At 34.9% G+C, this 26,518-nt stretch overlaps 1 protein-coding gene across 6 annotated transcripts in view; it reads right to left on the reverse strand.

The window, feature by feature from the left end:
• The window catches only part of MIPOL1 (mirror-image polydactyly 1), a 370,191-nt gene that overhangs the window by 191,847 nt on the left and 151,826 nt on the right, over positions 1–26,518 (reverse strand). For 5 of the 6 annotated variants that reach the window (XM_032242673.1, XM_032242671.1, XM_032242672.1 and 2 more), the window contains exon 10: positions 13,763–13,870. The exons of the other annotated variant lie outside the window; for it this stretch is intronic. In XM_032242673.1, the coding sequence (XP_032098564.1) occupies positions 13,763–13,870 (108 nt within the window). The remainder of the gene's footprint in view (positions 1–13,762; positions 13,871–26,518) is intronic. 6 annotated transcript variants of the gene reach the window in all.

Here is a 26,518-nt window from a genome sequence, read left to right on the forward strand (position 1 = left end):
AAAAAAAAAAAAAAAAAAAAAAAAAAAAAAAAAAAAGGCCGGGCACAGTGGAAGGCTGAGGCAGGTGGATAATGAAGTCAGGAGATTGACGAGATCATCCTGGGAAACATGGCAAAACCTTGTCTCTACTAAAAATACAAAAATTAGCTAGGCATGGTGGTTGTGTCTCTATCATCCCAGCTACTCAGGAGGCTGAGACAGGAGAATCACTTGAAGCAGGGGGTCAGAGGCTGTGGTGTGCCGAGATCGGGCCACTGAACTCCAGCCTCAACAGAGCAAGACTCTGTCTGATTTAAAAAAAAAAAAAAAAAAAAAAAAAAAAAAGTTCTACTGGAGAATGCTTATAAAGTGTTAAGCAGGGAAAGTATAACACTAAACCACATGTGTGGTATTAATTCACTCAACAGATATTTATTTATTTAATGGATACCATGTGCCAGGCACTTTTGTAGGAAATTCAGCCAGGGCTAGTTTTCAGTTGTTATGTGTGGGTACAGCCATTCAAATTGTTAACCGCTGGCATCTGCTGTGATTGGTTAGTATCATTAACTTACTTGATATCAACAATTTTAAATCTCATCAGTAGATAACAGAAGTGTACAAAGTAAACAAAAATCCCTAACCTCATAAAGCATTAATTCCTATCAGGAAACTAGACACAAAAATATAATAAATAAAAAATTCATTTTATCATACAAATTATCATCTTACTGTGTAAGATAATGTCACGTACTTTAGAGTAAAAGCGAAAAAGGAGACAAAGAAAATGTTGCTGGGGTATGGGTTGAGTTATAGAACAGATTGGTCAGGGAGCCCTTACTAGGCAGGTGGCATTTGAATAGGCTTGAATAAAATAAGAATGTGAGCTGTGTGAACATTTCTGGAAAAAGCCTTCCTTGGAAGTAGAAACAGGCAGTACAAAGTTCAAAGATAAAAGCATGCCTGGTGTGTTTGAGAAACAGTAAGAGTATTGCACCTAAAATGAAGTAGGATATAAGGGGGAGGCCAGATCAGGAGATCATGTAGGTTTATCCTCCAGTGAAATGGCAGGCCATAGGAAGGTTCTTAGCAGTAGAGTAAGGTAATCTAATTTACATTTTAATAGTATCATTCTGGAGGCTGTGCTGAGACTAGAGAAGGGCAAGGAAAGAAATGGAGACCATTAGGAGGCTTTTGCAAATCCTGGCAAGAGATGATAGAGGCTTGAAAGATAGGAGTAGCAGTGGAAAAGGTAATAAGTGGCTAAATTCTTGATTATGTACTAAAAGTACAACCAAGAGAATTTGTTTACAGAGAGAACGTGGAACGCAACAGAAAGACAAGAGTCAAGGCTAACTCCTGGGATTTTGGCCTAAGTCACTGCTAGGTTAAAAGAATGTTCCTTTCAGATACAGTCTGCAGAATGACCAAGTTTGGATGTGGGTGATTTTTGGTATATTAAGTTTATGGTGTTTATATACACCCAAGTTGTGATAGGCAGCCTCTAGCATGCCCCAAATGATCTTGCCTCTCGGAATTCATGTCCTTATGTAATCCATTCCCCTTGAATATGGGCTGGACTATGTAATTTACATTTTAAAAGTAAGTCTGTATTTTGAAATAATTATAAACTCACAGGAAGTTCAAATGTCCAGGGAGGTCACAGGTACCCTCTACCCGATAACTCTCAATGATTTAACATCTTGTGCAATCACAATGCAATATCTAAATACCACAGTACAATATATAAATCTGGCACTTTGGCACAGTCCACCGAGCTTACTCAGACTTCACCAGTCTTGCATGCACTTCTGTGTATGTGTGTAGTTTTATGCAATTTTATCACGTTAGTTGACATAACCATCACCACAGTCAAGATACAGAACTCTTTCATTACCACAATCAAGATACAGAACTCTTCCATTATTACAAGGATCCCTTTGTAGCCATAATCCTGTTGTCTTGGATTAAATACTAATCATACACCTTTTGCTCTAAAAAATGACTTAAACTATATGGCCATTCTACCAATGACCATACTAGCTTGAAAATGACTGCTCTTCTCTTAATTCAGAATCTGTATGGGCCTGGATTCAGATTAATTCACAAATATATATTGTTGAATAAATAAGTAAAACTATGATACCACACTACAAATTCATAAAATCACACTATTTTGTAATTTAAATGGCTGAAAGTTATTTAATCTCCTCATTTTGAAGATACAAAATACTTTGACAAAGATCACAGTTTGTTCATAGCAGAACAAAGACAAGAACACAGGTCTTTGATCCTGCGCCAAATGTAACATTGGCATAATATATCAAATTTTATAATAGATTACACATATATTTTATAAGCTGTAACACTATCTGCCTGCTTTTATTATCTTATAAATGTAGGAGTCAATACTCACAGAATTTCTACACTACATAGCTAGTAAATGGTAAATTCAGGATTTTTAAATTAAAATCAATTACTAGATTTATCTTATAGAACATAACGCATAACCATACTCCACTGTCATAGAAGATATCCAACTGGGCATATCAAAGATAGTACATTAACATGGCTGCTATAAGAAAAAGGCTAATAACTCATTTAAATATATGATTTCATCTTTTTATTTTCTTGAGACAGGAGCGCACTCTGTTGCCCAGGCTGGAGTGCGGTGGCGTGATCTCTATTCACTATATCCTCCGCCTCCTGGGTTCAGACAATTTTCCTGCTTTAGCCTCTAAAGTAGCTGGTACTACAGGTGTGCACCACCATGCATGGCTAATATTTGAATTTTTAGTAGAGGTGGCATTTTGCCATGTTGGCCAAGATGGTCTTGAACTCCTGACCTCAGGTGATCCACCTGCCTCAGCCTCCCAAAGTGCTGATACTACAGGTGTGAGCCACCATGCTCAGCCTCAATAAATGATTCTATCTTAAAAAACTGTATTATTATTTACTATTAAGTGCAATTAATAGTGCTTGCTATTTACTTAGTCTCTTAAAAGAGTTTATCTTGCAGTACACTACAAATATCAGAGGCCAAAAGGAACAAACAAAAGCTATTTTATCAATATTTCTAAGCCAATAGTAAAAAACAGAATTCCTGTTTTGGCATTTTCCAATTTATAAACTACGAAACCTTAGTGCAAAACAGAAATCCGTCTATAGAATTTTCACTGAGCACAGATAATGATTATTAAGACAATATTAGAGCAAAATAATTCCATGTTATCCATGTCTTGAACACTATAGATAATAAAAACTTTGACTTTAACTAGGATATATTAAAATGATTTTTATATAAAAACTGGTGGTATAATATGATATAAACAATGTGCTAAATTCCAAGGGACTAGCATAATAAAAGTTATAATTCTTTATATCCAAGAAGTTTCTGATTTAGGGAAAATGACATTTAAATAATCAACTAATAATAAAGACAGAAAAAATAAAGTCATAACAAAAGCAAACACCAGAAGAAATTAAATAACATGACACACATTTAGGAAACTCCAAGTAGCAGGGAATGTCTGGGGTTTAGCAAGAATAAATAGAGAAGTAATTCCAAGAAGAAAAAGAAAAAGCAAAGCAGGGTAAAACTATAGTATAGAGTTCTAAATTCCATACTTATAGGAGGCTTGAATTTTCATTCCACAGGCAACAGAATGCAACCAAAGATTTTTATTTATAGAACTGTTATTTCACTCTTCTTGAGAGTTTCTGTCTCTGTAAAATCTAAGGCCTTGTTCTTGTTCTCACTGTATTCAAAGTACTATCCCATTATTGCTGTGGAAAGCTCAGTGAGTCTGCTATCCTTTGTAAATGCCTTCTTCTAACAGGTTGTCTGTAAGGCCTTTTCTTTAATTTCTGTGTTCCCCAGTGGTTTTTTTTCTCATTTATTATAATGAGAATTCATTTGAGATTCCTAGATTTGAGATTTCTGTCATTTGATAATTCTTAAAAAAATTAGTCATAATTTCTTTGTACCTTGCCTTTTCTCCATTCCCTTTGCTATCTACTCTGAAACTGAATATTTTAGATCATTTCACTCTGTCTTCTATTTTATAATTTTCACGTCTTTGTCTCTCTGGCTTCCATCTTCATATTTGCTTCTGATCTTTCAGTTTACTAATATTTTCTTAAACTCTGTGTAATCTGCTGTTAAACCTATTTGCTATATGTTTAATTTTCATTATTTTGTTTTAAATTTCTATGAGTTCAATCTAATGATTGAATTAGATTTTATTAAAACTGACTGAGTGGATTTTCAGTCACTTTTCGTCAGTTTACTTGCTATTTTCAAGCCTCTCTTTTTTCCTAAAAGATAATAAACACACTTATATCATATTGTGACAGATATATTAAAATATAGGAACTATTTGTTGAATTATATGATTTTGCTGCTGTATATTTTTGCTGATTTTCATTACAAGTGCCTTTTCTCTTATGTGTTTTCTGATTTCTTTTTCTGTGAGCTCAGGGTCTTTGAAACTTTATATATAGGAATTATTAGATGCCTAATGTGAAGACAACTTCCTTTTGTCTGTTGTCTATGGGCCCTTTCAGGGCAGGACCACTTAAATTAAGTCCTTGGCTTTCAGAACCACACATGCAGGAAAAATTCAGCCTACCCATCCATGTGGTTCTAAACTTGCCCAAAAGCTGGCTGTGGATGGCAAATTTTCAGAGATTTTTCCCCCTTCACAGTCAAGAAAGACAAGTTCACTTGCAATCTTATTTGTATGAAGCGCTTGTCTGTTGTTCACCTAAACACCAACGGTGTGACCATCAAGAATAGTAGTTTCACAAAAGGATCTCTAGTTATAACACTCACTGGCAGAAATGCGCTCTGAGCTCTATCTAACTCCTGTCTCTCTTGACCTTGCAGCCACTAATATGGAAGATCAAATTCACCAAGATTTGACAAATTTATTCAGTGTGAAAGGCAGGTTCAGGCAATAACTCATTCCCCATGTTTTGTTTTGTTTTTTTCATTTCCAGTTTGTTTGAGGCCTATGCAGATTCTTCATTTTCTTCCTTTCTCAAGAGTGTATTTTAAAAATACTCTTAAAATACAAATTATCACTGTCCCTTTTCATCACTTTTATCAGTAGGGTCACTCAAGATATCTATATCTTATTACATTGCAGAAAATGCAAGAATTAGCAAAGGTTTTTGAGTAGAAAAGTATCACCTATATTTTAGAATGATAGCAGATGGTGCGTCACAACTAAGTAAGAGGTGAAAAACTGAGGACAGAATAATTAGTTAGGAGGATACTACTATCATCCAGATCATGAACTTAACATAGAATAGACAATAAAAATGGCAGTGAAGTCTGGGCACAGTGGCTCATGCCTGCAATCCCAGCACTTTGGGAGGCCTAGTTGGGAGGCCTGGCTTGAGGCCAGGAGTTTGAGACCACCTTGGTCATCATAGCAAGACTGTTGTCTCTACAAGAAATTTAAAAATGAGTGCAGTATGGTGACATATACCTGTAGTTATAGTTACTAAGGAGACTGAGGCAGAAGGACCACTTATGCCCAGAAATTGAAGGTTATAGTGATCATATACCTATGTATAGGTACATGATCATACCACTGCACTCCATCCAGCCTGGGTGAAAAGAGCCTGTCTCTTAAAAAAGAAAAGGCATAAAAATAGAAAAGAAATAACTACCACATTCCTGTCAAGACTGAATGTTGAATTGCTTTATGGTGGGGGAGAGCTTGAAAGGATATGAAGATTATGTCAACTGTCTTAGCCTACATACCTAGAAGGATGGTAGTACCATTAATTGATAGATGTTAATAGACCAATTTGACAGCAAATAATAGAAAATCATAAAGAATGATTTAAAATATAGGGCTATTTTCTCTTGCCCCCAAAAATATCATGATATAGTTGCTTAACTTTCTGTCAGTGGCTCATTAGCTAAGAGGTTCACTGGTGTTACAGCCAGCTATCCTTGGCCTTTTTCTCATGACTATAAAATGACTACTGCAGTTTCAGACAGCAGGGAATAAGAAGGGAAGAAGGGGTGATGTTTACTTCATCTGCCCTTATGTAAGGAAAACAAAAACTTTTACGGAGATTCTCCTCTTTCTTTCTCCACTACTTACTTCCTCACTTTTATGTCTCACTGGTAAAAAAGAAAAGCTAAGAAAGTATTTAATTTTCCCAGTGTCTATAGCAGACACATGCAAAGGAGAGTATGACTGGAAATAAATGTTGAGTTACACAGTCAATAGTGTTTGACTCAGGACCTGACTTCTTCCTGGGGAGAAGGCTTACAGAGTCAAATTAGGCATTTGGTTTCAAACCTGCTGTGGTTAAGCAGACATTAAGATATTCAAGTGGAAGAGCAGACATGAAAGTTATTGGGACAAAAATGATAGATGATGCCATAGGAAAAGATGAAATTGAGAAGACTACAAAAAAGAAACACAAACTGCTGGTGAGAATATGGAGCAACAGAAACTCTCATTCATTACTGCTAAGAATGCAAAATTGTACAGCAACTTTGGAAGACAATTGACAGTTTCTTATAAAACTAGTTTTACATATGATCCAGAAATTGCATTCCTTAGTACATACATAAATGAGTTGAAAACATCTGAGTCCATACAAATAAAATGCACATGGCTGTTTATAGGAGCTTTATTCATAACTGCCAAAGCTTGGAAGTAACAAAGGTGCCTTTCAGTAGATGACTGAATAAATAAATTGTGGTATATCCAGACAATTAAATATGATTTGGCTGGTGCTAAGAGTTTAGCACAGCAAACCTCTCAGCCCATGAGCCACTAACAGAACACTAGGCAAACATATCCTAACTTTTTTTGAGCAAGAGAAAAAAAGCCCTATATTTTAAGCACTTAAAAAAAAAGAGCTATGAAGCCATCAAAAGACATACAGAATTTTAAACGTATATTACTAAGTTAAAGAAGCCAATATGAAAAGGCTACATATTCTATGATTCCAACTATACGACATTCTGGAAAAAGCACAACTACAGAAACAGCAAAACGCTTAGTGGTTGCCAAAAGTTAGCGGGTCAGGAGGGATGAAAAGGCAGAACACAGAGGATATTTTGGGCAGTGAAACTGTCCTGCATGATACTATAATGACTACATAACATTATACATTTATCAAAAACTATTCAATGTTCAACACCAAGTAAATTCTTTTCTTTTTTAATTGGATTTTAGGTTTTGGTGTACATGTGAAGAACATGCAAGATTGTTGCATAGGTACACATATGGCAGTGTGATTTTCTGCCTTCCTCCCCTTCACCTATATCTGGCATTTCGCCCCATGCTATCTCTCCCCAACTCCCCACTCCCCCGTCCGTCCCCCATTTGCCCCCAACAGACCCCAGTGTGTAGTGCTCCCCTCCCCGTGTCCATGTGTTCTCATTGTTCAACACCCGCCTATGAGTGAGAACATGCAGTGTTTGAATGTTCTTGTGTCAGTTTGCTGAGAATGATGGTTTCCAGCTTCATCCATGTCCCTACAAAGGACGCGAACTCATCGTTTTTGATGGCTGCATAATATTCCATGGTGTATATGTACATTTTCCCTGTCCAGTCTATCATCGATGGGCATTTCGGTTGGTTCCAGGTCTTTGCTATTGTAAACAGTGCTGCAATGAACATTCGTGTGCATGTGTCCTTATAGTAGAATGATTTATAATTCTTTGGATATATACCCAGTAATGGGATTGCTGGGTCAAATGGAATTTCTATTTCTAGGTCCTTAAGGAATCGTCACACTGTCTTCCACAATGGTTGAACTAATTTACACTCCCACCAACAGAGTAAAAGTGTTCCTATTTCTCCACATCCTCTCCAGCATCTGTTGTCTCCAGATTTTTTAATGATTGCCATTCTAACTGGCGTGAGATGGTATCTCAATGTAGTTTTGATTTGCATTTCTCTGATGACCAGTGATGATGACCATTTTTTCATATGTTTGTTGGCCTCGTGTATATCTTCTTTTGTAAAGTGTTCATATCCTTCGCCCACTTTTGAATGGGCTTGTTAGTTTTTTTCTTGTAAATCTGTTTTAGTTCTTTGTAAATTCTGGATATCAGCCCTTTGTCAGATGGGTAGACTGCAAAAATTTTTTCCCATTCTGTTGGTTGCCAATTCACTCTAATGACTGTTTCTTTTGCCATGCAGAAGCTGTGGAGTTTGATTAGGTCCCATTTGTCTATTTTGGCTTTTGTTGCCAATGCTTTTGGTGTTTTGGTCATGAAGTCCTTGCCTACACCTATGTCCTGATTGGTTTTGCCTAGATTTTCTTCTAGGGTTTTTATGAACACTAAGTAAATTCTAATGTAAACTATAGACTTTTGGTTATAATGATGTCGATGCAGGTTCACTGACTATAACAAATGTATCACTCTGGTGCAGGATGTTGATAGTGGGACAGATTGTCCGTGGGAGCAGTAAGTATATGGAAACTCTCTGTGTTTTCCAAATTGGATGTGACCCTAAAATTACTCTAAAAAGCAAAGTGTATTTAATGAAATAAGAATAAGGAACTAACCCAGAGAAACATCTATTCTTTAGAAATAGAAAAATGGGCCGGGCACGGTGGCTCAAGCCTGTAATCCCAGTACTTTGGGAGGCCGAGGCGGGAGGATCACGAGGTCAAGAGATGGAGACCATCCTGGTCAACATGGTGAAACCCTGTCTCTACTAAAAGTACAAAAAATTAGCTGGACATGGTGGTGCGTGCCTGTAATCCCAGCTACTCAGGAGGCTGAGGCAGGAGAATTGCCTAAACCCAGGAGGCGGAGGTTGCGGTGAGCCGAGATCGCGCCATTGCACTCCAGCCTGGGTAACATGAGTGAAACTCCGTCTCAAAAAAAAAAAAAAAGAAAGAAATAGAAAAATGGGCACCAGCTATCAAGACTAAGTAAGGAAGAACAATCAAAAAAGAGAAAAATAATGGGAATACAGTAACAGGAAACTACAAAAAGCCAGTTACAGCAGTAACTTCCTGTAATTCCAACTACTTGGGTGGCTGAGGCAGGAGCATTGCTTGAGCCCAAGAGTTTGAGATCAGCCTGAGTAACATGGCAAGAACCTGTCAAAAGAGAGAGAGAGAGAGAGAGAGAGAGAGAGAGAGAGAGAGAATGGAAAGAAAGGAAACTACAGGCAAGTGTGTCAAGAGGGAGGGTACCAGCAAGATTGAAATGAGTTATTCTTCTTAGGTTGATTGGGATTAAAGATAGTAAATAATAAATATCAAACTTTTATTAACCATCAGAGCTTTTTTATAGTCTAAGGGAGATTCACTTTCAATGGAATTTATTGAACAATTCCAATAGTGGGAAGGTAATGATGTGTGACAAGGAAGGTAAATTAATAAATTACAAAGGAGGCTGGGCATGGTGGATCACGTATGTAATCCCAGCACTGTGGGAAGTCAAGGAGGGATGTTCACTTGAGCCCAGGAATTTCAGATCTCATTTCTACAAATTATAAAAAAAATCAGCTGGGCATGTTGGCACATGCCGTGATTCCAGTTATGTGGGAGGCTGAGGCAGGAGAATCACTTGAGCCAAGGTGGTCAAGGCTATAGTGAGCTGTGATTGTGCCACTGTGCTCCAGCCTAGGTGACAGAGTGAGATGCCCATCTAAAAGAAAATTATAGTAACAATAATGATAATAATTTTTTAAAAGAAAAGGCAATATATATGAAATTTCGTATTAAGTTTGATGTCTACATATTTATAGCTAATGCAAATTTATTTTAAAAACAGTATATGTTCAAGGCTAGGCATGGTGACTTACACCTGTGATCCCAGCACTTTGGGTGGGTGAGGCAGGAGAATCATTTGAGGCCAGGAGTTTGAGACCAGCGTGGGCATCATGGCAAAATCCTGTCTCTACTAAAAATACAAAAATTAGCCGGCATGGTGGTGCACATCTGTAATCCCAGCTACTCAGGAGGCTGAGGCCAGAGAATCGCTTGAACCCGGGAGTCAGAGGCTGCAGTGAGCCAAAATCAAGCCACTGCACTCCAGCCAGGGTGATGGAGTGAGACGCTGTCTCAAAATGAACAAACAAAAAACTTACATGTTTCATATTCTTCAAGAAACCAATTAACATAAAATTTACATTAAATGAGAAAATAAATTCTTTTTTTAAAAAGCAACATTCAGAGTATATACTATTATCAGTATAATTCAGTCCCTTTTCCTATAGATACCACTGTGTTTTGCTTGTTATTAGGAAAAATTTAAAACATAAAAGTAGGAGAAACAGTGCTACGTCTTGCAATTTTTTTTTTTTTTTTTGAGACAGAGTTTCGCTCTTTTGCCCAGGCTGGACTGCAGTGGCATGATCTCTGCTCACTGCAAACTCTGCCTCCTGGGCTGAAACAATTCTCATGCTTTAGCCTCCTGAGTAGCTAAGATTACAGACACCCGCCACCATGCCCTGCTCATTTTTGTATTTTTCAGTAGAGAAGGGGTTTCATTATGTTGACCAGGCTGATCTTGAACTCTTGACCCCAAGTGATCTGCCCGCCTCAGCCTCCCTAAGTGCTGGGATTATAAGCATAAGCTACCACATCCAACCTGCAAATTTATCTAGTATAATTGCATCCTACGTTAAAAAGAACACTTATAAATGATCACTAAAAATCTAATCTTAGGCTCTACCATAAAAAGTAACTTCGAAAAAAATCTCTGGGTATTAGAATAAACAAAGACATTATTGTTAAAATGACACTAGTATTAAAAAGTGTTTCCTTGTATGACATCTGATTTTGCCATAATCAAAGTTCTGTGTAGTCAATGACCATTAATTTTGATTGTTTTCCCCCTAAATACATCTCTAGAACAGTTACTTTTAGGAATTTCCATGTAATTCAATAAAATAAAGCATGAATTTTTCAGTTCCTACCCCACTCAAGTTGACACTTAATAATGATAATTAATAACAATACTATTTATAATAAAACACTAGAAATATCATTGGCCAACTGAAAGCTTTAGACACAGCGATTCTTTTTAAAAAAGGTTTTCCTGGATAGGAGCGGTGGCTCACACCTGTAATCCCAGCACTTTGGGAGTTTGAAGCAGGTGGATCATGAGGTCAAGAGATCGAGACCATCCTGGCCAACATGGTGAAACCCCATCTCTACTAAAATATACAAAAATTAGGGAGTCGTGGTAGCATGAGCCTGTAGTCCCAGCTACTCAGGAGGCTGAGGCAGGAGAATTGCTTGAACCTAGGAGGCAGAGGTTCCAGTGAGACGAGATCGTGCCACTGCACTCCAGCCTGGCGCCTAGCGACAGAACAAGGCTCTGTCTCAAAAAAAAAAAAAGTGTTTCCTGACACACATTAAGATACTAACTAAATATTAAATCAGTTAACAAACAAAAAAAATGATACTTATAAATAAGTTGTAAAAGATAAAACATATTGCTCAGAAAGGAGGCAAACTGTTCACTCACCAGGCAGCTTGGTAATAAACTTATTATTCATAACTCATATGACAACTTAAAGATACATAGTGCTATAATTAGTACATCAAATAAAAACCAAAAATTCCTGGAAGGTAAGAATAGTTTTTTAAAAAATAATTTAGAATAAAGTAAATGTATTATAATTGATCTAATTTTCAGAACAAATTTAGAGTTTCTCATGAGGAAATATGGCATAAAATTACTAAAAAATTATTCAGTTAGTGTTATATAAGACAGGCCATTTTAAAACAAGCTTAAATGAACACAGATGATTAAGAGATTGAGTTGATGACTTTTTAAAAGTTAATTCTTCCTCTCATCTTCACCAAGGATTTAAGCTAGCTTACCTAATGAATGTTATGAAGGATTAAAAGACCTCAGAAAAATTTGAGACTTCTGCAAAAAAAAGATGTGCAACTAGGAAAGATTTTAATATAGTATATATGTCAGAAGTAAAATCATAGCTATATTATTTTAAATTAGATAGTAGTCTACAGTTAATAGAAATTTCTATCTTATGGGGGTTTAATGTTTGTTTTAAACTTCCAGGACTCTTTTGGTCTACTTTTTTCCCTCTAATTTTAATAAATTCTTATTAAAATTTATCTATTACCAGCCTGGCCAACAAGGTGAAATCCCGACTCTACTAAAAATACAAAAATTAGCCAGTGTGGTGGTGGACACTTGTAGTCCCAGCTACCTGGGAGTCTGAGGCAGGAGGATCACTTGAACCCAGGAGGCAGAGGTGCAGTGAGCCTAGATCAAAAGAGTGCACTCAAGTCTGGGCAATGGACTGAGACTCTGTCTCAAACAAACAAAAAGTATCTATTCCATCTATTTCTAGATATTTCTAGAATTTTTATTTTAGGCACTGTTTTAAATGGAGACAGGCATATTATATTAAGCCCATGAAATCTGTCCCATAATACTGATAATAAATTAGCACATATTATGGAAGCTGCCTTTAAATTAATGTTTTCTATTTTGCAAGTATACGTTTTAAAAATGATTATTCTTAGTTTTCATAAAATAGTAAATTCCTTTTTGTTGCTTTCTCATTTATTGTTTTCATCTGTCTAAAGCAGAAAGTGCATTAAATAATAATGAAGTTATTATAAGCCTACCACTAAGAAGATAAAAATGAAGCTAAATACATTTTGTGGAAAAATCTTACTTCTACCAAATCTTACACTTCTTAGACAGATTAAAAATATTTTCTACATTAAAATGTCACCATTTTCCTCAATTTTGGTACATGATTCCAGCTTAGTGAGTTACATGGCTAATGCCATGATATTGCTCTGTAATGTGCAGCAAAAAAACAAATTTAAGACAGCAAAGTAAAATATAACATTATTGGTAGCAAATCTTTTCTAATTGTACAATAAAAACAATGATGAATCTCTTCCATTTCCCATGGATTTCTTTTTTTAAACCTTAACAGGTTAACGTAAGAATGCAAGCATCTTGAAGGTAGAGACAACTACTGTGTACAGGCACTACACTGGGAACCAGGCAAAAGCGTGGTGGCTCACGCCTGTAATCTCAGCACTTTGGGAGGCCAAGACAGGCGGATCACCTGAGGTCAGGAGTTTAAGACCAGCCTGGCCAACATGATGAAACCCTGTCTTAAAAAAAAAAAAAAAAAAAAAGGTACAACGACAAGTCTCAAGTACCTTGAGAAAAAAATATAATTAGTAGAATTAAAATCATGTCCCTTTTCATAATTACTCAATCTATATTACAATGAGACAGAACTTTTTGTCATGAAATGTGCACTTCATTTGTTTCAAGTTCTAGTTGAATTTATTATTTAACATCTTTCTATTTCGTCTGTTGTAACATTCAAAGTACCTCTCAATTCGCAAACACATTCACATATTCTTAAGGACTGTCAGTTCTGTGGGTGACTAATATTACAAGGTTTTTAAAAATTATTATAATAGGTATTGATGCAAAGCAAAGGCCTATGATTTAATTTTTTTTCTTTTAGTGTGGTCACTTTTTATTAACTACAAAAGATAATGATATAAAAAAAGAAACAGAATAAACGAACCAAAAGTTATTAATATACCCCCACTCAAAATTCAGAAAATACATTGTTTTCATGTGCACATACATGAAATAAATAATACCACAACAGAAGGGTGCTATATCTGTGTTTAAAGAAGGGGTTGTTGGCAAACACCACAGCTCACTTCTGCTGAAATGTACACAACTGATATATGCAGCACAGAACGCTGGCACCAAGGGCTTACAACCTTAATTTGCCTGCAAGAAGGAATGGAGATTTACCTTCAGAGCACGTTCTTGATTGTTTTCAGCAGTCAGATGTCTCATGTTGTTTGCTGAAGTCTGGTTCTGCTCTTTCAGATGATGAAGCTCCTGCTCTAGCCGTTTGCACTGCCACAGGGGAAGAATCCCATTAAGTAAAGGAGTTATAGCATTTTTTTCACCAAGCCACATGAATTAATGTAAATAATATTGTATTCTCTAAAAGACAAGGGTTTTCTTGCAACAAGAATGGTAAGTAAAAGTAATGTTAAGTACAATAAATAAAAAACATTGCTTATAGTATTCTAAAAATTCAACGACAATTTTAGTGAATTTGTTAATCTGAATATTATTATACAAATCACAAAAATATTTACTTTTATAAAATTAAGGTCAAACCATATTTAAAATTATTTTCTTCTTTGTCCAAATGGTTCTAATTATCTATCTGTTGTTTGAATAAAAGCATGCTTCTAAAAATCATATTGGATTCTAAGTAAACTACAATATGATACTGCATAATCACCTTTAATTAACGCTTAAAAAATAAAAATTATAATGTATACATTCAGAAATAATTCCAGTTTTTAGAAATATCTAAGGAAACAATTTTATACAAAAAAGAGCAAGAACCAGAGTGCCAAAACTTGGAAACAGATAAAGAATTGAGTGCTTTTAATTTCTCCTATTTTTGACCAAATTTTACTTTTAAGTAGAAGTGATAACAGATATGTGAAATGTCCATTTTCACCTACTTGGAATACAAGTAAAGAATATAAGAGAAAATAAGTAAAACAATCATAAGTAATAGTATCAAAGAGCCAACAGAGGCATCTATGCTCAAAAATCTTTTAAAATATCTTGCCATTTGAATATAAGATTTCAATATAATTATGTAAAACATTTCACACAATAATTACATAGGCTATAAAATGGTAAGCTGAAAATCAGGACAATATGAAGATACATGGGGGATTAAAGAAATAAAGTACTAAACCCATCATTGAGGAAAAAGTTAAAAACCATTCCTTAACTATTTTAAAATTAGAATATTTTTAAAATGACTAATAAAAACACATACTGATTTAAGATCTGGACAAAGTTCTTTATAGATTATTTGCCAAATGGCTAGTTGTCATTATGGATGAATAAAAAATCATTACTTATGATACAATCACGATGCAGCTGTCATTCAAAATGAAATTTCTTAATACTCTGATTTCTTCTGCCTCTGATCTGAATAATATTATGCAGTATGTATCAATATTTCACAACTGTGAGTAATATACAAAATGTTTTAGAAGAAAAAGTCTTACAAGACTCCTGATGCTGACTTAGATTGCCTGATACTTGTATACAAATATAAAATTGAGTATACATACTTCACACATATATAATACAATTATAAAACCAAAACACACTACAAACAAATAAAATAACCATAAAATCAGGGCATTTCTAATTAATATTAACTTACTTTAGCAGATAGTTTTGTTGACTAAATTCTGCAAATATAATACTTAGTGCAGATTTTTTTACATTGCCATGTCTATTCCACCATGTGCTGTATGACAACTTAATTCACCTATCATATTTTTTAAAATTTACATAAAAATTTTGCGACACATATTATTTGGCATTTATTTTCAGGAGACACACGATCTATACATTAAATTATGTCTCTGTCTTTTTTAGCAAGTAACAAAATATTTGGTAAGAATGCAATCAAATCACAGTGTATGTTACTGAAGACACAAATTATGATCCAAGAAAATGAATAAGGTACAGCACTGTCACAATACAGTAGAGTTATTCTCTACTAAAATTATCCTTTACATTTTCAATTAAATTTAATACAAAATTATTAAGATAAGTATTAAAATGTAATAAGTATGACCCATAAGGGTTCAAACGTGGGGGAGATTATTTTGGCTATGGGAGAAAGAATGTTTCATGGAACTGATAACATCTGAGTTGGGCTTGTTTTGGGTATATGATTTTGTAAGTGATGCTGGAGAAAGAAGAAGAATACAGGAGAAAAGAAATGAAGGTACAAATTTAAGGAGTTAATCTGAAGAAAATGAAGAAGCATGGTCAAGAGTTGTGTGACCACCTATTCATTTCATTCCAAATAAATTAGAAATCACTCAGGAAGAGGGATTTTTCCCAGGTACATCATGCAAACATGAAAAAAATTCACTTATTCATGCTCAAGAAATACTAAATGTTCTTGTAAAATAAATATTTGTAGCATATTTACATTGTTTATTTAAATTTATGTAATCATATATTATTTCTTCATTTGACATTATCCTTGAAAACCCTAACATAATCCCTATGAAAACATATTCATGTATAATTTCCACTGGTTTCTTTTTACTTTTATTAAATTCTGTGATTTTGACATTTATTTTGAAGAAATGGGATTGAACAGTTTATTCATTAGGAGGTGGCATACTATATTAATTACTGTCACTTTATAATTTCATAAAATATTTATAAAGCAGATAAAGATTGTATCCTTTAATCACAACTCAAATTTTATTGATATTCTCACCAAATTAATTTTCAACATGTAATTATTAAATTTGTCATTTAAATAAGACAGAAAGGGCAAGAATAGCTATACTTATATCAGACAAAATAAATTTCAAGACAAAAACTTTAAGGAGAGACAAAGAAGGTCACTACATAATGATTAAGTGGTCAATTCAGCAAGAAGATATAGCAATTTTAAATATAAATGCACTCAACACTGGACTATATATATATACAGTATTATTAGAGCTAAAGAGAGATATAGGCTCCAATACAATAATAGCTGGAGATACCAACACCCCATTTTCAGGGATGAACATATTTTCCATAAAAAAGTTAACAAAGAAACTTCAGACTTAACCTGAGCTATAGACCAAATTGATATTTACAGAACATTTCATCTAGTGGCTGCAGAATACAAATTCTTTTTCTCAGCACATGGATCATTTTCATGGGTAGACCATATGTTAGGTCACAAAACAAGTCTTAAAACATTGTTAAAAACCTCAAATCATATCAAACATTGTCTCTGACCACAATAGAATAAAATGAGAAATTAATAACAGGAAGAATCTGGGAAACTAAAAAACACATTGAAATTAAACAGGAGGAATTTTGGAAACTATAAAAAAACATTGAAATTAAACAATAGCCTCCTGAATGACCAGTGGGTCAATGAAGAAATTAAGAAGGGAATTAAAGAACTTCTCAAAACAAATAAAAATGGAAACACAACATCGCTACGGGATACAGCAAAAGCAGTACTAAGAGGGAAGTTTATAGTGATAACTGCCTACAGCAAAATAGAAGAAAAACCTCAAATAAACAAATTAACAATGCATCTTAAAAAAATTAGAAAAGAGCAAACCAAATCCAAAATTAGTAGAAGAAACAACAAAGATCAGAGCAGAAATAAATAAATTTGAAATGAAAAAACAATATAAGAGATCAATATAACAAAAGCCAGATGAAGAAAAAAAGGAGAGAAGATCTAGTAAAATCAGATGAAAAGAGATACTACAACCAATATGGCAGACATTAGAAGGATTATTAGTGGCTACTATGAGCAACTATATGCCAATACATGGGAAAATCTAGAAGAAATGGACACATTCCTAGACATAAACAACCTACCAAGATTGAATAAGGAAGAAATCCAAAACCTGAACAGACCAATAGCAAGCAATGAGACCAAAGCCATAATAAAAAGTATCTCAGTAAAGGAAAGCCTGGGACCTGATGGCTTCACTGCTGAATTCTAACAAATATTTAAAGAAGATCTAATACTAATCCTACTCAAACTATTCTTAAAAACGGAAGAGGGGGAAAAACTTCTAAGCACATTCTCTGAGGTCAGTATTATCATAATCCCAAAACCAAAGATACATCAAAAAAAGAAAACTGTAGGACAATAACTGATGAATATTGATGTAAAAATCCTGAACAAAATACTAGCAAATGAGATAAACCATCTATTAAAAAGATCATTCATCATGACTAAGTGGGATTTATTCATGAAATGCAAAGATGATTCAACATACATAAATCAATAAATGTGATATATCATGTCGACAGAGTGAAGGACAAAAACCATATAATTATTTCAACTGATGCTGAAAATATATTTGATAAAATTTAACATTCCTTCATGATAAAAATACTCAAAAAACTGGGTATAGTAGGAATGTACATCAACATAATAAAAGCCATATATGACAGACCCACAGGAAGCATCAAACTGAATGGAAAAAAGCTGCAAGCCTTTCCTCTAAGATCTGGAAAACAACAAGCATGCCCATTGTCACCACTGCTATTCAATATAGTACTGAAAGTCCAAGCAAGAACAATCTGACAAGAAAAAGAAATAAAGGGCATCCAAACTGGAATGGAAGAAGTCAAATTATCCTTGATTGTAGATCATATAATCATACATTTGGAAAAACCTAAAGACTACACACACACACACACACACACACACACACACAAACTATTACAATTGATAAACAAATCTGGTATGGTTGAAGGATACAAAATCAACATACAAAAATCAGTAGCATTTTTAGACATTTTAGAAAGTACTCCCATTTACCATAGCCACAGATAAAGTTAAATACCAAAAGATTAATTTAACCAAAGAAATGCAAGATCTCTATAATGAAAATTATAAAACACTGATGAAAGAAATTGAAGAGGACATCAAAAAATGAAAAGATAGTCCATGTTCATGGATTGGAAGAATTAATATTGTTAACATTTCCATACTACCCAAAGCAATGTACAGATTCAATGTAACTGCTATCAAAATACCAATGCCATTCTTCACAGAAATAGAAAAAAAATCCAAAAATTTATATGGAACCAGAAGCAACCCGTAAGAGACAAAATTACCCTAAACAAAAAGAACTAAACTGGAGGACTCACTTTACCTCACTTCAAATTATACTACAGAGCTAGAGTAAACAAAACAGCATGGTTCTGGCATAAAAACAGAAACATAGACCAATGGAACAGAATAGAGAATACAGATACGAATCCACACACTTACAGTGAACTCATTTTCAACAAAAGTGCCAAGAACATACACTGGGAAAGAGTCTCTTCAATAAATAGTGCTGGGAAAACTGGATATGCATATACAGAAGAATGAAATTAGACTCATATCTCTTGCCATATACAAAAATCAAATCAAAATGGATGAAAGACTTTAAGACCTAAGACTATGAAACTACTGCAAGAAAATATAAGGGAAAATCTCCAGCACATTGGTCTAAGCAAAAATTTCTTGAGCAATACCCCACAAGCACAGAAAACCAAAGCAAAACATGTGCACATGGGATCACACCAAGTTAAAAATCTTGTGCACCTCAAAGGAAGAGAAGAGAAAACTCACAGAATGGGAAAAAATATTGGCAAACTACCCATCTAACAAGGAATTAATAAGCAGAATATAAAAGAAGCTCAGCTCTATAGGAAAAAAACAATCAATCTGAATTTTCTTTAAAAAAAGGCAAAAGAATTGAATAGACATTTTTCTTTCTTTCTTTTTTTTTTTTTGTTCTTTCCCTTTGTTTACAAATTACCATATAATTAGCAACTTGACATGGCAACTTCTATAAGTATCTATTTCAATGCACTTTAGGTTCTGGGGTACATGTGCAAAACATGCAGGATTGTTGCATACATACATACATGGCAATGTGGTTTGCTGCCTCCATCCCCCCGTCATCTATATCTGGCATTTCTCCCCATGTTATCCCGCCCCAACCTCCCTACCCTTCTCTGCCCCTCCCCATTGCCCCCCAACAGGCCCCACTGTGTGATGCTCCCCTCCCTGTGTTCATGTGTTCTCATTGATTAACACCCGCCTATGAGTGAGAACATGTGGTGTTTGTTTTTCTGTTCTTGTATCAGTTTGCTGAGAATGATGGTTTCCAGATTCATCCATGTCCCTATAAAGAACACGAACTGATTGTTTTTTAGAACTGCAAGGAATGCCATGGTGTATATGTGCCACATTTTCCTTGTCCAGTGTATCATCAATGGGCATTTGGGTTGGTTGCAGGTCTTTGCTATTAAAAATAGTGCTGCAATGAACATACATGTGCATGTCTCTTTATAATAAAATGGTTTGTAATCCTTTGGATATATATACCCAGTAATGGGATTGCTGGGTCAAATGGAATTTCTATTTCTAGATCCTTGAGCAATCACCATACTGTCTTCTACAATGGTTGAACTAATTTACACACCCACCAACAGTGTAAAAGTGTTCCTATTTCTCCACATCCTCTCCAGCATCTGTTGTCTCCAGATTTTTTAATGATCACCATTCTAACTGGCGGGAGGTGGAATCTCATGTGGTTTTGATTTTCATTTCTCTGATGACCAGTGATGATGAGCATTTCTTCATATGTTTGTTAGCCTCATAAATGTCTTCATTTGAATAGTGTCTGTTCATATCCTTCGCCCACTTTTGAATGGATTTTTTTCTTGTAAATCTGTTTTAGTTCTTTGTAGATTCTGGATATTAGTCCTTTGTCAGATGGGTAGATTGCAAAAAGTTTTTCCCATTCTGTCGGTTGCTGATTCACTCTAATGATTGTTTCTTTGGCTGTGCAGAAGCTCTGGCATTTAATTAGATCCCATTTCTCTATTTTGGCTTTTGTTGCCAATGCTTTTGGTGTTTTAGTCATGAAGTCCTTGCCTATGCCTATGTCCTGGATGGTTTTGCCTAGGTTTTCTTCTAGGGTTTTTATGGTGTTAGGTCTTATGTTTAAGTCTTTAATCCATCTGGAGTTAATTTTAGGGTAAGGTGTCAGGAAGGGGTCCAGTTTCTGCTTTCTGCACATGGCTAGCCAGTTTTCCCAAAGCCATTTATTAAATAGGGATCCTTTCCCCATTGCCTGTTTTTGTCAGGTTTGTCAAATACCAGGTGGTTGTAGATGTGTGGTGTTGCCTCCGAGGCCTCTGTTCTGTTCCATTGGTCTCTATCTCTGTTTTGGTACCAGTACCATGCTGTTTTGATTACTGTAGCCTTGTAGTATAGTTTGAAGTCAGGTAGTATGGTGCCTCTAGCTTCGTACTTTTTGCTTAGAATTGACTTAGCTATGCGGGCTCTCTTTTGGTTCCATATGAAGTTTAACGTTTTTTCCAGTGCTGTGAAGAGGGTCATAGGTAGCTTGATGGGCATAGCAATGAATGTATAAATTACTTTGGGCAGTATGGCCAATTTCACAATATTGATTCTTCCTAAACATAAGCATGGAATGTTTTTCCAACTGTGTGTGTCCTCTCTTATTTCCTTGAGCAGTATTTTTTAGTTTTCCTTGAAGAGATCCTCTGCATGCTTTGTTAGTTGTATTCCTAGGTATTTTATTCTTTTTGTGGCAATTGTGAATGGTAGTTCGTTCTTGTTTTAGCTCTCTTTAAGTCTCTTATTGGTGTATAGGAATGCTTGTGATTTCTGCATATTGATTTTGTATCCTAAGACTTTGCTGAAGTTGGTTAAGATTTTGGGCTGAGACGATAGGGTCTTCTAAATATACAATCATGTCATCAGCAAATATAGGCAATTTGATTTCCTCCTTTCCTAAGTGAAAGTGCTTTATTTCTTTTTCTTGCCTAATTGCTCTGACTAGATCTTCCAATACTATATTGAATAGGAGTGGTGAAAAAGAACACCCTTGTCTAGTGCCAGATTTCAAGGGAATGCTTCCAGTTTTTGCCCATTCAGTATGATATTTGCTGTGGGTTTGTCATAAAAAACTTTTATTATTTTGAAATATGTTACATTGATACCTAGTTGAGAGTTTTTAGCATAAAGCGCTGTGGAATTTTGTCAAAGGTTTTCTCTGAATCTATTGAGATAATCATGTGGTTTTTTTTCTTTGGTTCTGTTTATGTGGTGGATTACATTTACAGACTTGAGTATGTTGAACCAGCCTTGCATCCCCAGGATGAAGCCTACTTGATCATGATGGATAAGCTTTTCCGTGCGCTGTTGCAATTGGTTTGCCAGTATTTTATTGAAGATTTTTGCATCTATGTTCATCATGGGTATTGGCCTGAAGTGTTTTTTCTGTTGTTGAGCCTCTGTCAGGTTTTGGTATGAGGACGATGCTGGTCTCATAAAATGATTTAGGGAGTGTTCTCTCTTTTTGTATGGTTTGTAATAGTTTCAGAAGGAGTGATATCAGCTCCTCTTTCTATATCTGGTAGAATGCAGCTGTGAACCCATCTGGACCTGGGATTTTTTTTTGATTAGTGGGCTATTAACTGCTGCTTCACCTTCAGCCCTTGTTTCTGGTCTATTCAGGGTTTTAACACTTCTTCCTGGTTTAGGCTTGGGAGGGTGCAGGTGTCCAGGAATTTATCCATTCCTTCCAGGTTTACTGGTTCATGTACATATAATTGTTTGTAGTAATCTCTGATGGTAGTTTCTATTTCTGTGGAATCAGTGGTGATATTCCCTTTATCGTTTTTTTATTGCATCTTTTGATTCTTCTCTCTCTTCTTTTTTGTTAATCATCTGACTAGTGGTCTGCCTATTTTGTCAATCTTTTGAAAAAACCAGTTCCTGGACTTACTGATTTTTTTGAAGGGTTTTTGTGTCTCTATCTTCTTCAGTTCTGCTCTGATCTTAGTTATTTCTTGTCTTCTGCTAGATTTTGAGCTGTTTTGATCTTGCTCCTCTAGCTCTTTCAATTTTGATGATAGGGTGTCGATTTTAGATCTTAACTTGCTTCTCATGTGGGCATTTATTGCTATAAATTTCCCTGTAGACACTGCTTTAAATGTGTCCCAGAGATTTTGGTACATTGTGTCTTCATTCTCAAAGGTTTTGAAGAATATCTTTATTTCTGCCTTCATTTCATTGTTTATCCAGTCAACATTCAAGAGCCAGCTATTCATTTTCCATGATGTTGTGCAGTTCTGAGTTAGTTTCTGAATTCTGAGTTCTAGTTTGATTGCACTGTGGCCTGAGAGGCTCTTTGTTATGATTTCTATTCTTTTGCATTTTCTGAGGAGTGATTTACTTCCAATTATGTGGTCAGTTTTAGAGTAGGTGTGATGTGGTGCTGAAAAGAATGCATATTCTGTGGAATTCATGTAGAGAGTTCTATAAATGTCTATTAGGTTTGCTTGGTCCAGGTCTGAGTTCAAGTCCTGGATATCCTTGTTAATTTTCTGTCTCGTTGATCTGTCCAATATTGACAGTGGAGTATTAAAGTCTCTCACTATTATTTTGTGGGAGTCTAAGTCTCTTTGTAGGTCATTTAGAATTTGCTTTATGTATCTCAGTGCTCCTGTATTGGGTGCAAATATATTTAGGATAGTTAGCTCTTCTTGTTGCATTGATCCTTTTACCATTATGTAATGTCCTTCTCTGTCTCTTTTGATCTTTATTGGTTTAAAGTCGATTTTATCAGAGACTAGGATTTGCAACTACTGCTTTTTTTTTTCCTCTCCATTTTCTTGGTAAATCTTCCTCCATCCCTCTCTTTTGAGCCTATGTGTGTCCTTGCATGTGAGATGGGTTTCCTGGATACAGCACACTGATGGTTTTTGACTTTTTATCCAATTTGCCAGTCTGTTTCTTTTGATTGGAGCATTTAGCCCATTTACATTTAAGGGTACTATTGTTACGTGTGAATATGATCCTGCAATTTTGATGCTAGCTGGTTGCTTTGTCCATTAGCTGACTCAGTTTCTTCACTGTGTCGATGCTCTTTACCATTTGGTATGTTTTTGGAGTGGCTGGTTCTCATTGTTCCTTTCCATATTTACTGCTTCTTTCATGAGCTCTTGTAAGGCAGGCCTGGTGGTGACGAAACCTCTCAGCAATTGCTTGTTCAAAAAGGATTTTATTTATCTTTTGCTTATGAAGCTTAGTTTGGCTGGATATGAAATTCTAGGTTGAAAGTTCTTTTCTTTAAGGATGTTGAATATTGGCCCCCACTCTCTTCTGGCTTGTCGGGTTTCTGTCGAGAGATCTGCTGTGAGTCTGATGGGCTTCCCTTTGTAGGTAGCTCGACCTTTCTCTCTGGCTGCCCTTAGCATTTTTTCCTTCATTTCAACCTTGGTGAATCTGACAATTATGTGCCTTTCAGTTGCTCTTCTTGAGCAATATCTATGTGCTGTTCTCTGTATTTCCTGGACTTGAATATTGGCTTGCCTTGCTAGGTTGGGGAAGTTCTCCTGGATAATGTCCGGAAGAGTGTTTTTGAGCTTGGATTCATTCTCTCTGTCACATTCAGGTACACCTATCAAACATAAATTAGGTCTTTTCACATAATCCCATATTTCTTGGAGGTTTTGTTCATTTTTTTTCACTCTTTTTCTCTAATCTTGCCTTCTCATTATATTTCATTGAGTTGATCTTCAATCTCTGATATGCTTTCTTCTGCTTGGTCGATTCAGCTATTGAAACTTGTGCATGCTTCACGAAGTTCTTGAGTTGTGTTTTAAGCTCGATTATTTATATTCTTCTCTAAGCTGTTTATTCTCATTAGCATTTTGTCAAACCTTTTTTCAAGGTCTTAGTTTCTTTGCATTGGGTTAGAACATGTTCTTTTAGCTCAGAGAAGTTTGTTATTAGCCACCTTCTGAAGACTGTTTCTGTCAATTTGTCAGACAGGAACACACCACCATGCCTAGCTATTTAAAATAAAAAAAATTCTAGAGTTGAATGTTTGTAATATTGCCTAAGTTGGTCTCATACTAGCCTCAAGCAGTCTTCCTGACTGGGCCTCCCTAAGTCCTGGGATTACAAGTGTGAGCCAAAATGTCTGGCCTACTCTTTATTATATAAACTTTACCACTGGGTAATCAAACAATAGATAAGAAGATAGCTCTCTTTAGAGAAATATTTTAACTAATAAATATAGTAGGAATGTTATTTTTAGAACATCACAATTTTGAAATTATTAATATAGTAACAGATCTAGGCATTGAGATTTGCTAAGAACCTAGAAAGAAGTGCAACTTGACATGTGCTTCCAGATGAAAGAACACAAAACCATCTATAAAGTAGTTTTGGTAATAAAAACAAATCTAAATCTTATTGAGTCTCTACGTCAAGTATCCATATTTGAATACTTGGAAAAAAGTACATATATGGAAAAAAGAAAATAGAGGAACATATTAAATGATAACATAGATATGCAATAAAAAAACTGGAAAATTGTACAAGAAAATGTACTTTATTTTATTTTTAACTTATTAAAAAAATAAATTCCAGGGGAATAAAAAAGATGAAGAGGAATCTATAAATTAAAAGACTCTTAAGAGGCAATTTAATCATCTGTAATGTGTGATTCTTATTTAGATATAGATTCAAAACAAACAGGTGAAATTATAATATTTACGAGGCACTGAAATTTAAAAATTAAACTGGATGTTTCAGAATATTATAGAATTATTGTTAATCCTTTTGGTGTAATAACGATATTGTAGTTATGTTTTAAACAAGCATCTATATATTTCTCAGATACACTATAAAAGTTATAGATAAAAAGAATATTATGTCTGTTCTTTACTTCTGAAAAATAAACATGCCTTAAGATGTTTTCTAACAAAAAGTTCCATAGCACTGTCTAAATTTTTAACAACTGTTGGTTTTCCTCCTGTACAATCTGCTTTTAGTCACAAATCATCTTGATTATATTACAATCAAACATCTTCCCACTTGGATGTAATATAACTATTTCCTTTGCAGACAAAAATAATGTTAGACTTTTCCAGTCAAAACAGAAACCAAACTTTGGTGTCAATGTGAATTATGTACATTGAACTGCAGATGTTTAAAAGCGCTTAGGACTACAGAAGTTTTGATTCCTTTTCATTTAGAAGAATTTCTAAAAATCACTTCATTTTAGATGTAAAAATAATAATTACAATGTTTTTTCCACATTACAATAGCTTGGAATAAATATTTTTTTAACTTGAAAAGGTAACTGGTTTTTTCAAACTCTGGCAAAATATCAACAGTTTGATTTAGATGAACACTTATAGAAGAATAAGAGGTTTACAAATACCAAAAACTAAGTGAATGAATCTCTGAAGCCACATACATTATACATTACAGCTGATATGTATGTGTGTATATTTATACATTATATATCACATAACTAAGTTATTCAAAAAATAATTATCGAGCATCCTCTAGGCAATGTATCAGCACCAGCCAGGCAATATATGCCATGCAATGACATGTTTCTGCATATTTATATAGATATATGAATATATATTTTAACTACATACTAAAATATTATATCCAAGTAAATAGAAATTAAATAATATGGTAACATATATTGATATTTTAAACTATTAAATTATCCATAAAAGATTAATTTGAAGAAACATTTTAAGTTACAAAGAAAAATTATGAGTAAACTTAAAATAGATACCACTTAAAATTGTAGATACCAAGGAGAGAGTATTCAAGATGGCCGAATAGGAACAGCTCTGGATTGCAGTTCCCAGTGAAAACGCAGAGGCTGAGTGATCACCACATTTCCAAATGAATTTTTATTGCCCACAGACCAGGAGATTCCTGAGTGGAAAAGAGCTTCCAGCATGGCTGTTTCAGCCGGTGCAGTGGGTCTCTGCACAAAAACTCACACAAATTGGGCACTTTTTCAACTGGTAACTGGAACGCCTGGGAGACAGAGTTGCCTCTTGAACTGGAAAAAAGGGGGTTGAAACAGGGAGCCAGGTGATCTGGCTCAGGTGGTCCCA

The sequence above is a fragment of the Sapajus apella genome, unplaced genomic scaffold, assembly GCF_009761245.1.
Source record: "Sapajus apella isolate SASKATOON/1434 unplaced genomic scaffold, GSC_monkey_1.0 scaffold50, whole genome shotgun sequence".
Taxonomy (NCBI): domain Eukaryota; kingdom Metazoa; phylum Chordata; class Mammalia; order Primates; family Cebidae; genus Sapajus; species Sapajus apella.